At 35.4% G+C, this 15,426-nt stretch overlaps 1 protein-coding gene across 1 annotated transcript in view; it reads left to right on the forward strand.

The window, feature by feature from the left end:
* CLASP2 (cytoplasmic linker associated protein 2) overlaps positions 1-14,403 on the forward strand; it is a 67,690-nt gene extending 53,287 nt beyond the window's left edge. The window contains exons 25-34 of the mRNA XM_010086785.1: positions 3,213-3,356; positions 6,764-6,907; positions 7,185-7,291; positions 7,870-8,023; positions 8,763-8,991; positions 10,216-10,409; positions 11,211-11,339; positions 11,710-11,916; positions 12,877-12,993; positions 14,077-14,403. Coding sequence (XP_010085087.1) covers positions 3,213-3,356; positions 6,764-6,907; positions 7,185-7,291; positions 7,870-8,023; positions 8,763-8,991; positions 10,216-10,409; positions 11,211-11,339; positions 11,710-11,916; positions 12,877-12,993; positions 14,077-14,163 — 1,512 coding nt within the window. The 3' untranslated portion in view covers positions 14,164-14,403. The remainder of the gene's footprint in view (positions 1-3,212; positions 3,357-6,763; positions 6,908-7,184; positions 7,292-7,869; positions 8,024-8,762; positions 8,992-10,215; positions 10,410-11,210; positions 11,340-11,709; positions 11,917-12,876; positions 12,994-14,076) is intronic.
* Positions 14,404-15,426: the final 1,023 nt, after the last annotated feature.

A 15,426-nucleotide genomic window follows, 5' to 3' on the forward strand; every position in this document is an offset into this window, starting at 1 on the left:
GATGGTCAGATATAAGAGGGGATGATAGATCAGAAATGTGCTCCGTGGAAGGATTTCCTTCTGAAAATGACTTTTCCCCTCTAGTTTTTAATGTGGTAGTAGCAAATAAATTCGTGATCGTTTAGAGTCGTTCTTACACTTAGAAACACAGCGAAGTCTTGAACAATAAAAGTTAAGCTTTTAGAGTGGGCACAGAGGTGGATTTGGGTAGCTAGCCAGTAAAGAGGACCACAGAGGAAATATAATTCTGCTGAGTGAAACCATGGAGGGTGCAGCACAGCGTATTGTGCTGTATCTAGCTTAATTTCTTTGGATATAATTGTATGTGTAGGTGTGGTGAACTGCTGCAATACAGTTTAGAGGTGCCTGATGCATGTAATTATTTTGGTCAAATGTATGGATAGGCACAGGAGTCAAATTTTCTAGAGAGGATGTAATCTATTAAGCTTATTTTCGCAGGTGCAGAACATCTGCTTTCCAAAGGATGGCTGTTGTCCTGAAATACACTTCAGTTCATCACTTTCATTTTTCTCAGGTTGAATATCAAATGGCTCACACTGAGTGAGGAATTGATTTAAGCATTGTGACCAAAGTTCACTACAAATTTCTGAACCCTTATTTCCTTTGAAAATACTGATTTGTTGACAAAGGTTTTTGCCACAGTTGATCAGATTTCTTTTTTCCCTAAGTCTGTATTAAAATTTCTGGATTAAAAAACAAACAAAAAACAAACAAAAAAAAACAACCAACCAATGACACAGATTCACAGAGATGAGAGCGCCCTTCAAAATTAATCTTATTTTAGTCATTTAGTTAAATAATGGCAGAGGCAGTCACTCCTAAGTGTCCAGTAACTTAGGGACAGACACGTGGGATGTGGCAATCTGAGAGTCACTGAGTGATTGCTTGAATTCAGTCTGATTAAGGCAGAGCAGAGTCTCTCGCATCCCAGGAAAGCACTGCAAGAGATGGACTTCTTTCTGGTCTAAGTAAAGCAGCTTCTCCACATTCCTCTCTCCTTTTTACTTTTTTCCTGATGCAGCAAATGAAACTCTGTAAATCTCAAATTTTTCACAGGAAGGGAAAACAGTTTGCCTTCAGGCACGGACTGTGTAGCATCTTACAGTATTTCCTAAATCTCTGGAGGTAGTTGCACATCTTTTTGTTCCAGAATTTGTTGTTTCATCATTTGTGAAAGATGTTTATGAAGCACTTTATTTGCATTTATGTCTACTCTTTTTTTTTTTTTTTTGTAATAGTGCTAATTGTGGCTTGATCTATGTTTCAGCTGACTTACTCCAGCAGTGCTATTCTTAAACAACATGTCTGTGTTTGTCTGTGTTATATGCTGTACAGGAAAAATATGTCAGCATTTATAGTCCAACAAAAGTACGTTAAATTCAACTTAGAAGAGTATAAGGAAAGTCAAGACAGTATTAAACTACTTCGCAGACAGTGGTTTCAGGTTAACAGCAAATACTAATTGTAAGAATTCCTGGAGCTGCTTTTGTTGCAGTCAAAAATTATTTATCTCCTCTCTCAGAGAGATGAGATGGACTGCTAAAGATAACTATGCTAGACCTTTTATTTCTGAATCTCAACTCTGTACATACATACTGGAAATGGTGACAAAAATACATCATAAGCAGATTTGCTGCTATTATAGAATTTACTCAGGGTAGGGTGTTTTTTTGTCTGTAATAATACTGTCTCCTTATATTTGAGCATAGAAAAGAACCCCTTACAGAATTTCTTCTCTTAAAAGAAATTAGCGAAAAACACTCTCAAAAGAGCTGTCAAACTTAGCTTTGGGTCCCTGTCTCACTGGGCAAAGCTTTCTTAGTGCAAACTGTCTCCATTCATTTTCTATTCAGTGCTCTTCTGTCTCTTGAGAGCCTCCATCTTTGGAGAAGTCTGTGCAGTTTACTCTCTGGGAGTAGTTTAAACATGAAATAATACTGCTTTCTCACATAGAGTACTCAGTTGTTTTCATTGGAGAAATGCTTCTAGATGTTCTAAATGTGACAGTTCTTAACAGTAATTTTTTTAAGGTGTCATATATATTAAAATTGTGGGCAGTGAAACATAGTGCTGTCATAATGGTTTCACTTGGTAATCTAGAAATTTTAATGTTATTACTTCATATTTGGAAAATCATGTAGCCTAAGTTTTTTTGCTGTGGAGATGTTTGTGGGGTTTTTTTCCCTTGGAAAGATTCTAGCAAATAGTGTGGTTTTTCCTGCATTTGTTAATATTGATCTGCAGAAGATGAAAGCCTCCAGCTGTTCCTTGTTGTATAACTTTGGAGAAGTTGAGCTTTAACAGCTGCTGTGAAAATGAATTAGTCATTATTAATCTAAATGTATCAGCTGTCACTAATGTGTGTGTCACTTAGGTATATCTTGAGTTTTTAAGAGCTTGTAAGTTTTGATGACCAAAGGAATTTCTGAATACCTTGTTGTACCACAAGCCATGAACAATCCAAAATGCAATCTGGGATGTATAAAACAGCGGTTCTGCATAAGGAATAGAGGGAGTTAGTGGAGCAGGAGAATGATGCTCAGATAAATGAGGGAGTAAAGCAGCCTTTCCTTCCTCTTGGTAAATCCATGTCTGTCTTCTGAAGGTCTTCAAAGGAAAAGTGTGAGTGTGACCCCTTCTAAGGCTTTTGTAGAAATTCTATTCCATAGTATTGAATGGGAAGATTCATGTGGCTTATCCCCAAAGACAGTGACTGCTCAACTCTGGTATTTTATAAAAGAGTTCTGGGTGTTAACTGCATAGTAGGAACTAATAGGAACTGATTATTGGTTCATCAGATGATGTTCATTTTCCATTTTAGTACTTGAAAAAAGTTCTTAATAATTCTGAATAATTCTTTAAAATCATGATTATTCTTAAATATTCTGAGTACTTTGGTTTTCTTTTTGTTAAATAAAAGCTTCTGCATATGTGATGATTTGTTGCTACTAGTGAAATCTAAGTTTTCTATTAATAGTTGAGTTTCTATGGAATAACTCCCTTCTTCAAACATTATATCCATTTGTACATTGATTTATAGTGTAGAGTTGCATATCAGTGCTGAAAAGATGTTTGGTTTAATTGGAAAAAAATCTTCTTTATTTTAGGGAATGAACACTCTACTTTGTGAGCACACTTGCTATTGCAGCACACTTTTTTAATTGTCCACCTGACTCCCTTTCTCTTTGCAGGTCAAAGTTGCAATCCTTAAATATATAGAGACTCTTGCGCAACAGATGGATGCAGGAGATTTTGTAAATTCAAGTGAAACTAGGTTAGCAGTGTCTCGAATCATCACCTGGACCACAGAACCTAAAAGCTCAGATGTTAGGAAGGTATGTTTGTTAATGCATGCTTAGAACTGCAGTATACTCCAAGTATCTTGGAAAATTAGAGAAATTAATATTTCTTGGGGGAAAAAAATTTAAAGCAAACTAATTCTTTCATAGATAAAAGAGACCCCTACATCCTTCTCAGAAATCATGCCTCATTTTTCTGTATGAAGTCTCAGAATTGACAAGTTAAAACTTTGCCAAAAATTACATGTTTAACAATATTTAAGTAAAAAATTAAAATTAACACATTTTGAAACTCTCCATTAGGGTTGTATTTATATGTATGTTAATATATTGAGATTATCTTTTGTAATTCAAGGAATAACTTTGTTTCAAGCTATCTGGTATTAAAATCTCTTCAGGGGGCATTTTCTATACAGTTTTAATATTCCTTCAGAGACCGTTCTCTGTGATAGTAATAGCACATTCCTAACAGGTAAGTTTGGTAACAAACTCATTTCAATTTCTGTTGGATTTTCTTGAATGCTTTGTGTTTAACAAAAGATAGGGAAATAAATGTTTATGCTTTGACAGAAGAAAGTTTGTCATTTAGCAAGGTAGAATCAAAGGTTTGTTCTTGAAATATTGCAGTTCCAGTGTAAAACTCCTTTTTTCCATATAAGTATTGTGAAGTGAAAATTCATATTTGTGACCTACATAGATATACCAGGAATGTTTGTCTTTCACTTCTTACATAAATTCATGAGTATGAGAGCAATAATAGATTATATTCTGTGGACTTTTCTTGCCTAGTACCATATTCTAGTGACACGTATAAGACCATAAAATAGGAGGAGAATTGAAGCAGCACTATCTTCTAAATCAGGAAAGTTTTAGTACTAAGGCACGTGGCAAGCTGTCTTATCTGATGGTTCATATCTCTAATAAGCATTTTTATGTCAATAAGTAACTGAAGCATGGAAAGAATTACTGGTGAGTTTAATCATCTGGAACACCTTAATTATATGCAGTTTTCTCATTTTATTTTTTCTTTCCATAACATAGCTGTTAGAGGCAACTAACTTCCAAAAGCCTTTAATGACTCTTGAAAATAAAATTTCACCAATAAATAGTCAAAAGAATTATTCTGATTGTATAAAACGTTAATATTCACAACCTGCTATCACAGGCTTTTTCACTTAATTTTATTTCATTTTCATTTTATTTTAATAAGCTTATAGCATTTAGTATGATTTCTTTAAATTAGAAGTTTTTGTCAAGTGTATTTCTGTGTAATTGATGGGTCTGGGTTATTTTTTTAGTAAAAACATTTCTATTACTATGTATTATGAAAAATACTTTTTTATTTTATTAATCTGGAGTTGGGCACTGTTAGTGCAGTTCAGTGGCATGGGTTTTCTTTCTGGAAGGTAAAATTCTATATGTCAGAACTTAGATTTCATCTGGAAAGAATTAGAATTCTTCTAAGAAGAATTAGAGTTCTTCTAAGAAGAAAATAAAAAATATTTCTAACCCTTATTGCAGGCTTTTAAAGATGTTATCTGTGTGACTGGGCTTAAATTTCAGGAGAGAGAGCTTATGCTAAGGAGAAGAAAAACCTCCAAATACTCTAAAATGCTTCTCTTTTTGTCAAGGAAGAGAGAGAGAAAAAAAATAGATAATTGCAGAGTTGAAAACCTTCTGTGAGTCAATATCAGTTTTGATACTTTAGGTTGAGCTTCATTTTGGGTGAACTTGATGGTAACAGTTTCTTTCGTGATACAACCCTGGCCTGCCTATTGTGTTATTTTTTTGGCAGCTTAAAGAGACCCAGTATTATGGAGTGGAGACATGGATAACAGGGCAGAAAAGGAAAGTGGTCATTCCCAAGCCTTTGCTCAGTGGCAGGATTTGTTTTGGTTATGCTTTGTATCAATTTCTATTAAAAGACTGACCATAAGAAATAAGAAGGAAAAGGGTAACTAAAGACAGATTGTAGAGGACATTCAGGGTGCTTAGTTGAAGGGAAGGCTATCAGAGGGAGATGAGAATAGAAGTTAAAGAAAACAGCCAGTCACGAGCGTGCAAAGATAATTTGTGGCCATCTAACATGGCAGTATTTTTGTCATTAAACTTAATACTGAGATGTGTGCTGGTATGTGTGCTTATACCTTGACTTTCCACTTTTAATTAAAAAATGCTACAGTTCATTGCTCTGGAAGCAACAGGAGGGAAATAAAAGTCTAAAAGAATTTTCTAAACTATTTGCTTGAAGTGTATTGCTGCTTAAGCAAGCTGCCTATCATTCTGCCTAGCATGAGGCACTGGTTCTCTCCAGTGCGTGGCAGACCTCAATGGTGAGCTGAATAAACTAGACATACATAGTTGGTTAATCTTAGAATCAGAGTTTTGTACTACCAAGAAACTATTAAAGAACTCTGGAGAACTTAATCTCTAGCCCCCCTTCATTGCATGTGTTAGTTTAGTTGCGATGTTGACAGGTTTGTTGGACTATGGTGAATATTCATCAAACTCTACAGACATTACTGAGTCATGCAGTCAACATTCCTTTACTAGGGGGAACCCAACCATTGTTGCTCTGTCAGTAAAGAGCTCTGATTTTTGATTTAAATAAAAAAAAATGTATCTAGTAAAACATGCTGTAGGATGAGGATGACATTAAAGATGAACTATTAAAATTGAAGGTGTGGGAGGTGGCATCCAGTAGACTACAAGCACCCAGTACTTGACAGTTTTCATCTTTACAATATGTAGTCAGCTAAATTATTCCTCATGATGTTTGCCTGTCGTTTAAAAAGATTAAGGAAGCAGGACAGGAAGCGAGGAGAGGTTAACTAACTAGTTTGGCTGTGGGATAAGTTATAAAGAATATGAAGTGCTGTGATGACAACTCAAAATCAAGACTGTCTCATTCCAAATTAGGATATCTGGTTTATCTGGTTTGTTTTTTTTTTTAATTTCTAGGGTGATAACTGTTCCTTTTCAAGCTAGTGTGTTGATTATCCATCATCTGTATTTACCATTTGCAGAACTCAGGAGAAGGAATTGCAGGCTTGTTCCTGCCTGGTGTGTTCCGTTCCTCTCTCTAAATTCCTTCAACTTGTCAAACCTTTTAAAAGCCATTTTGAGAATTCCTTCAGTACTCTTTTTAGTAAGTAGGGATCTGGGATTGGGGCAGTTGAAGAGCACGTTTCTGAAAGACTTCTTGTTAAAATGATGTTGCAAAGTGTAAGCTTGTTGTTGTGTGCCTGGATTTATCAATATCTGAACTTCCAGCTTACCAGCACATACAAATTGCTTTCATTCACATCTGTTAACATCTTTATTGAAGCTTGATGAAGACTTGAGTCATGTTTTGTGATTACCATTCATTCTAGCATCTCTTGCTGATAAAATTACTTTAGAAACTCAAATTAATGTCTTCAATCTGTATTTTCTTCTTCTAGGCTGCACAGTCAGTGCTGATTTCCCTTTTTGAACTCAACACTCCAGAGTTTACAATGCTATTGGGTGCTTTACCAAAAACATTTCAGGATGGAGCCACAAAGCTTCTCCATAATCATCTCCGGAATACAGGCAACAGTGGTCAGGTATCTACTACATCTTTTTCCTCCATAGAATGATACTTACTAAGTATATGTTGCTTCCAAGTCATTCAGTAAGTTTGAATGTGCTTTTTAGGAGTCTTTATCTTTTACTTTACTCATTTCAAAGTTATACCTGCTTGAAGTTACTAGTAATGTTAGCCAAGCCAAGAAATTAAATAGAAGCTCTTTAAATATTTCTGGGCAATTGAAAAAAAACCACAATAATAAGTTAAAAGGGAAGCTGAAGTCCTACTGGAGTATCTCTCCTCTCCTCCTCCAGGGATCAATGGGAAGTCCTCTAACAAGACCTACTCCACGCTCCCCAGCAAGCTGGTCAAGTCCTCTCACATCCCCAACCAATACATCACAGAACACTTTGTCACCAAGGTAACTACCATTGCTACAGTTCTGCGACTAAGGCTTCATTACATGTTATCCAGAATTGGAACCCCAACAGTGAAAGCATGGAGAAAATTTTGCACAACGTGACAGATTGGTCTTTAATTTTGTGGTCTCCATGTTGCCAGTGAAGTGGACTTAGCAATTTTGTTTTTATCAATCAAGTGACTGTGAAGACTGTTGAGATATATATCAGTCCTCCTTACTTTGCAGCTTTTCTCAGAAAGAGAGAATTGTGTAAAAATCACAGTTGTTTCATATTCATAAGAGTAGAACAGAGCAAAAGAAGTTTATTTCTTCAGGCGGATGCTGCTTACATAATGTAGGCCTTCCCCTAGCAACCTACTTTCAGTGTTTTCTGTGTTAGTGGCCATACATTTACTAAGATGTACCATAATACAATTTGGTTATGTGGAGAGACAGCTTTCTTCCTTAATGTTTCAGGAAGAATAATGATTTTATTAATATTTCTTGAGTCTCTGGAGTTTCATACTAATGTTATTTAAAAATACAGGGTCATAAAATAAATCCATCTTAATTCCTATGTTCTTCTTGGTGGCCCACAGTGCATTTGACTATGACACTGAAAATATGAACTCTGAAGATATTTACAGCTCTCTTCGTGGAGTCACCGAAGCCATTCAGAATTTCAGTTTTCGTAGTCAGGAAGATATGAATGAGCCTGTTAAGCGAGATTCCAAAAAAGATGATGGTGATTCGGTGAGTATTTAAACTCAGTGCATCTTGCTATCAGCAAACCAAGCCAATGACTGATTTATTACAGATGAAAAAGATCTTTTGCAGTAGGTTTATATGTTACAACTTCTGAAACAGGACATTTCTCCTAAATTACGTCAGAGCTTAAGAAAAATATGTTCCTAGTCTTGAACTACATTTTGGAAATGTAAATGCTAATTTTAAGTAGCACTAGCTGTTTGTTTATTTAACATATTAGCAAATTAAAAATAAATTATCTTGCAAAACATCTGGAGTTCAGTCTTTGAGAGGTCTGCACCTCAATATATGTTTTTCCAAAGATTTTATTTTATTCCATACAAAACTTGTGGGTTTTTCAGTACTACATGCAGTGTTTTGAACTTGTGTTTCTATGGAACTTTGGCTTTCCGATTTGTTGAGCTTGACAAATATGTGTATGCTAAACATGTTTATAATTACTTAACAATGAACTTCAGAGATAAAATACTGACAGCTGTTTCTAGTTCATGAATTTTTTTGCACTACGTACACTTCACGCCCCCCCTTTTTTTTTTTTAAGGAAAGCAGAGTTTAGGGAACTGTTTCTAAGAATTCCTATTTTAAGGCTAGTTGAAAATTTTTTTAATTTGTGAACTTCTTGAAATTTGTAAGTTTTTTGCTACATAGATGGATTAGTAATGTAGTTAATTGGAAAGTGTAAGTGCACATTTCATATGCTGATGGGATATTTCTTTTGCTGCAGATTTGCAGTGCTGCTGGAATAGTAGATCTACGAGCAGGAAGCGGTGTGGGCGATACAGGGCGAACAGCTCTTGATAACAAAACATCATTACTCAACACAATGCCTCCCCACTCTTCACCACGTTCCCGAGACTATAACCCATACAATTATTCTGATGGTATCAGTTCATTTAATAAATCTGCTTTGAAAGAAGCCATGTTTGATGATGATGCAGAGCAATTTCCTGATGGTAAGCTTCAGATTCCATTTTGTGCTAGAAGAAAAAAATGGTGAGATTTTTCCATCTTGTAGTTCAATTTCTGAATTTATTATTAGCAATATATGTATCACGAGGGCTGCTGCTTTGAGAGGTTTTTAAAAATACTGTATTTCAGATTAGTTTCTTTGTTAGTAATCCTTTTGAGTGACATTGTTGGATGACTTGGTATTTGTAGAGATTAAGGGTAAAAATGAGAGAAATTCTGAACTATATTGTAGAAGTATTGTCAATATAATTTTACTTAACAAGTTGCCTTATGATTTAAATTTAAAGGGGAGAAGTTAAAAAGACTTGCAGCAAGGAAGTAAAACTGCATCAAACCAGTTTGGGAATTAGGTGAAAGATGAAGTATTGTGTTAGTAATACATTTGTATTTGAAACATGACATTGGCTTTTTCTATTGACTAAACATTCTTAAAAAAACAAAACAAACAAACAAAAAAGCCTAGCTTTTACCAGCAAGGTGGTTCATTTAGCCCATGTAAATCTAGAAACTTGCCCAGCTGTTTTGTACGTTTCTAGATCTTCTCTCCATTTGCAGTCCAGTATTTACAAATACGGGTTGTGTTACTAATGTGTTTTTCCATTATCATGGAATCTTCCTTAATCAAAACTAAAATCCAGAGCCATCTCACAATGACTACTATCGGGAATCTTTGTGGGACTGACGGCCTTCGGTTGCTTCTATTTCAGCTATTTTGTACCAAGCACCAATTTTGTGCATTTTTTTTTTCCCTTTTTATGGTAACAGCCTAGCTATTGCTGTGGAACCATGGCTTACCAAAGTTGAAGCAATTCTGTAATACTAACAGAGAAAAGACAAATTTATCATTTTGGATGGAAGGCATCATATGGGATGTGAAAGGTAGCACCTTGTATATAGATCAGATTTAAAAGGATGCAGAGTACTTATCACTTTGGGTATGGGAAGCATAAAAACTCCTGCAGTAAACTAGCTTACGGGGTTTTTTTGCAATATCATTGTAGGGTTCTTCTCATGATTCTAAGCTTGTTCAGCAGTGTTGGCTGCACTGAAAAGGTAGTAGCCAAATTGCAATTTTTGCAGACAAATTTGAGGAAAGAAATAGAAGCATGCTATGAAGCCAGCTAGCCATCCTGTAAAATATCCTTCAGTTGTGCAGAAGGTACTAATTTATTTGCAGTGGTCTAGGAACTGTGTTTCCTTTTTGACAGAGCCTCCCATGGACCATTCTGATCTGGTAGCAGAGTTACTGAAAGAATTATCAAACCATAATGAGAGAGTTGAGGAAAGAAAGGCTGCCCTGTACGAGCTCATGAAGTTAACTCAAGAAGAGTCTTTCGGTGTTTGGGATGAGCACTTCAAAACAATATTACTTCTGCTGCTTGAAACACTTGGAGATAAAGAGGTAAATTCAGATTAATCCAGTTAAGAATGTTAACAAAGCACGTGGTTTACTTTCAGGATCTTTGAAATTTGTATGGGTTGTAGGAAAGGCACAAATTCCAATTAGTCTTCAAAAACAAAAAACTGGAAATACAAAAATGTCATGAAGTTGGAATGCCCTGATGGTGAAAAGGACATCAGTAATGCTTACCTTCTCAAGTATTTTTATTTGCTGATTCTCACACGAGATTAAATGAAGCATTTTTCATTGGGATTTGAAACTTATCTGTTAATAGACCCTGGTGGAATCTAGAATATCGAAACATCTCAAAATATTTAAAAATATATTTCTAAAATACAGTAATGCTCATTCTGAAGAGACAGAGTTTTGTGTAATTGTTCTCTACAAGGACTTCGGTTTTGAAATTGCTGAGGATCAAAAAGACACTAATACTTGCTTTTGCTTTAAAAAAAAATTTCTAAAAAAAATTAAAAATTTATTTGCACAATGCAATGCTAAAGGTTTTATCAACACTTGTGAAGAGTAGAACTGTTTGCAGTTTAACTTCTGGGTAGTATAGATAACTCAATCAGGTTAGCAACACGTTTGTGATATGCCACCTGAATTATCTGCAAAAACAGAGATCAAGACAAAGAATTTTTTCTAGCTCTATTTATTATCACTGGGTTCATACTGTATATATGTATAGAGCATAATCTGATATTTTTCCATTATCAAAAACTCTTCAGCTGCTGAACAAATGTTAAAATGTATGTGTGTTTAAAGATACATAACTAATTCATTTCAATATTAAATCTTTAGCATGCAATTAGAGCTTTGGCATTGAAAGTTCTAAGAGAAATTCTAAGAAACCAGCCAGCAAGGTTTAAGAATTACGCAGAGCTCACAATCATGAAGACATTAGAAGCACATAAGGATCCTCATAAGGAGGTTAGTAATCAGTTACTCTCTTTGTCCTGGAACTCTGGAACAAGCTTTTGAGTTTCATGAAGGTTCGTGGTTGAGAGATGGGACTGAACATGGAAAGTGCTGAGAGTTCCTTACCATTTTTGTCAAGCTCTGCACCATTCAAGAGCATGTTGTTGAATGTTGTTAGGGGAGAATGCCCAGGAAAGTATGTCCAACACTTGGAATCTTGTAAACAGGTTTTCAGAGGGCTCTTCATCCAGATATTTCTACAATATTGTAGAGTTCTTGGTAGGAAATTTTTATGCTCGAGACCATTACTGCCAGATAACAGATCATAGTAACAGTCTCTTGTAAATAGTTTTTCTGTGTCTTTTACTTATTCTTTCAACAGGTGGTGAGATCTGCTGAAGAAGCTGCTTCCATGCTGGCAACTTCCATTAGCCCAGATCAGTGCATCAAAGTTCTTTGTCCAATTATCCAAACTGCAGATTACCCCATTAATCTGGCTGCAATCAAAATGCAGACGAAAGTAACAGAAAGAGTATCTAAAGAAACCCTTACTCAGCTTTTACCAGAGATTGTGCCAGGTCTAATACAGGTAAGGAGAGAAGAAAGGGAAAAAAAAACCAACCTGTGGTTAGGGTTCAAAGGAAATCTTGGTAGGATACAAAGTACTGGTTATAGTTAAGCTTGGTAGATACTTTGTTGTGAGACATTTTTTGTTGTTTGTATCTTTTCCCGATTTCTAATAATTTTGTCTGAAATTGTCCATGTTGTATTTGTTTATAATTGTAGGGTTTTATCACTTGGGGTTTGGGGGAGGCAAGAGGAAAGCAGCAGTTGATTGGGGAAGGTTTAATAAAATGACAAGGGTATCAGAGGTTTCTCTTCCTTTGTCTTTAACAATAAATTCTTCCCCACCTAATCAAAAGCCAGCATACATTAATTTGCACATGATGGATAAAGACTTTTCAGAGTTGGACAGGTGCATTCTGCAGATTTCTCTGTAATGGGTGTGATCCAATTGTGCATCTGCAGGAAGGCAGAGGCAGAGAAGGGGCCCTCTGAGGGGAGGGAGTGTGAGACAGACAGGCATGGGGTACTAGCAAAGTAGCAGAAGAAACAAAAACCATTAAAGAATGAGATGAGTGTTAATGAAAGAATCTTTATCTGTTAAGACAATACTCCTTTCAGAGTAAGGAAGCTCTGAATTGAGGGGTCTTCTGCTTTAAGTAAATATCTGTATAATCTAGAACAATTTCTCTCATGTACTCCCCTGTTGCATGGCAGCAGCTCTGTTTTCAGTGTAACTTATGAACAGGATTGTGTGGGTTTTCATTTTAGTGTGGAGAATTATTATCAATGTGATTAATAAGCAGCCTGCTTTTTAAGTGCATGTATTTGCATGTTTGGGTTTTTTTGGAATGCTTCACTGGGCTACACTGGCATTCATTTACTGTAGACTTTAATGTATTTATTATAGTAAATAAGTAAATAGCTTTCTGAGGCTTTAATCATTAACCGATAAGGTATTAATGTTCATTTTATTACTTTCTAGGGTTATGATAATTCAGAGAGCAGTGTTCGTAAGGCATGTGTTTTCTGCCTCGTAGCCATTCATGCAGTAATTGGTGACGAACTAAAACCGCATCTCAGTCAACTCACTGGCAGTAAAGTAAGTATAAGATACCATGTAAAGAAATCTTTGTTCATAATTGCATGTATGCATTTGCATTTTGGTTGCAATTGCCAGGAAGTTTCATAAGAGTATATATATACTTGAATGAGAATATCGGGGCTGCTGAAACCTTCAGAGGATTAATAGAACTTCATCATAAAATGTGCAAAACTGAAAATCCATTGATCTTTATTTATGCAAGTACGAACTCTATCATTAAGATAAATACTAAATTATGTTCCTTACTGCTATTTAATGGCTTTAGTTACTGGTTGTATCCCCAGTAGTAGTGATAATGGCTATGCTCAGCGTGGCTTTTCTGATCAGGATTTCTTGTCTTGTTTTTCATGCAAGTTCTGATTGGAAAGCAATAAATGTAGTATGTAGGTGTTACATACAGCAATTCTGTTTATTCTCCCTCCTAGTTATTTTGCTATTTCCTAGTCATTTAAGTACCTCTAATTTGAAATAATAATAATAGTAATCAGTCTGTGGTCCTTTTTGGTTCAGGATATTTATGGTTTTATTAACATCTCTTACATAGAGTTTTTGGCATGAAAACAGCTGTGTGCTAACTGTGAATCTCTTTGTCCTTGGGGCTAAAACAAGACAACTAATTTTGTATATCTTTGAATAAGACTGTTATCTCTTAAAAATGCTCCCTGGCAATGATTGTGTTGAATGTGATTCTAAACAGTATTGGAAGCTTTAGTAAGTACCAGCATCAACAACTCTTAACTAGAGGGTTCAAACCTCAATATTAACTTAAAAGAAAAAAAAAGCCTACCTTATTTAGAACAGCATTGTAATGTGAGGAAAATATTCCATCTGTCTTAATCTAGCTACATTAGATCATTCTCTTCTTTACATCCTGAAAGAAGCTTGAGCAGTTCCCTTGTGACAAATTTTGCTGTTTGATGTTTTCATTGGCAAGTATGCTACCTTTGAATTAACTGAGTAAAATACAATTTTGCTTTTGGTGAAAAGAAAATTATTTCATGTCTCCTTTGCTGTACCATTCCTGTAGTCTGTACAGTTTGGAAATACTAAACAAAGTGAATTTCTGGCTTAAATTTGCAGATGAAATTATTGAACCTTTACATCAAGCGTGCACAAACAGGCTCTGGACCAGGGGATACGACAACAGATATGTCTGGACAAAGCTAATGAAGCTGACAAGAGTTAACCAGGTCTCCTAAAGCAAGGGCAAGACCTTCTTCAGTGAAAGGAAAATTCTTACATATAACTTCTGGAACTTTTTTTCTTGTTTTTTTCACTTTTTTTTTTTCTTTAACCAACGGCTGTCCTCAGCCTGCATGTGACTGTTGCAATAGAATTATTCCAAATCCAAGGAAAAACAGTATTAACATCAGTTGATCAAAGCAGAATAAAATTTAAAAATAATCTAATCCATCAGTTATCCTGTTTGCAATCCTCTGTGTCTTCCCATTAACTTTTGCCAGTGTTATTGTATTTTAAAAAAAGATTTTTTTAATGCTAGTTCAAAAGGTATGCTTTAAGCTTCAGAAGTTAAAATATAAATTCTGTTGCTTTTATTCAGCTGCAGATAACATTACTTTTTTATTGCTATTTTGTTTGAGTATCATGTCCTTCACTAGAAACAAAAAGTGATGTGAAACAAGGCTGAACTAGTCTGAACTGGAGTGAGACTCGTTCACTGTGTTGGTGGTTCATCATCTTATTTACAGCTTGTTTGGGATATTCTGGAGATTGAGAAAATATGCCTATAAAAAAAAAAGCTGGATCAATCCAGTTCTGTAAAAGTGATGTTGTTCATTGGTTGTATGTTTGTTGCATAAATAAGAAGTTAGTGTGCGCAGCAGGGGACTGGTACAACCAGTACCTCTTCATGTGGAAGACAGCCCTTTTGGGGTAGCATTGCCGACCTGGTGATAGTGCTTTTTAGCAGCAGAGTTAATGGTCACTTGATGGACGTGAACCATCCTTGTCACCTTTCGTTCTTCAAGCAGGATGCTTCAGAATGGAGTGCTCTGCCCAAGCATGCTCAGTATGTATTTATCTTTATCACTAGAATGTTTCCTCTCAACCTAATTGCTGGAACAAGTAGTCTTGTATTGTAACTCACATGGGATTTTATGTCAACAGTGCAGAAAACTATTTATTTGTTACCTTCCTAAAAGCACCAGGATTTTCTGCATTGAATTTAAATGGGGGGGAGGGAGGGAATAGTCACAAATGCTATGGATCTTGCCACCTTTTAATTTAAAAAAAAATATATATATTTTGGATGAGTTGGGAAAGCTGCACCAAATTATTTGCATGGTTTTCTTGAATAGCATCCTCAAGACCCATCTGGATTAAGGTGTGGAAATGTTTCCAGGGTTTGTTTTTCCATTTTTGAAAGAGAGTTAGTTTATTGTGAATAATGGTTCTTTGTATTTATGAACT

This window comes from Pterocles gutturalis, unplaced genomic scaffold (assembly GCF_000699245.1).
Source record: "Pterocles gutturalis isolate BGI_N339 unplaced genomic scaffold, ASM69924v1 scaffold20541, whole genome shotgun sequence".
Classification (NCBI taxonomy): Eukaryota; Metazoa; Chordata; class Aves; order Pterocliformes; family Pteroclidae; genus Pterocles; species Pterocles gutturalis.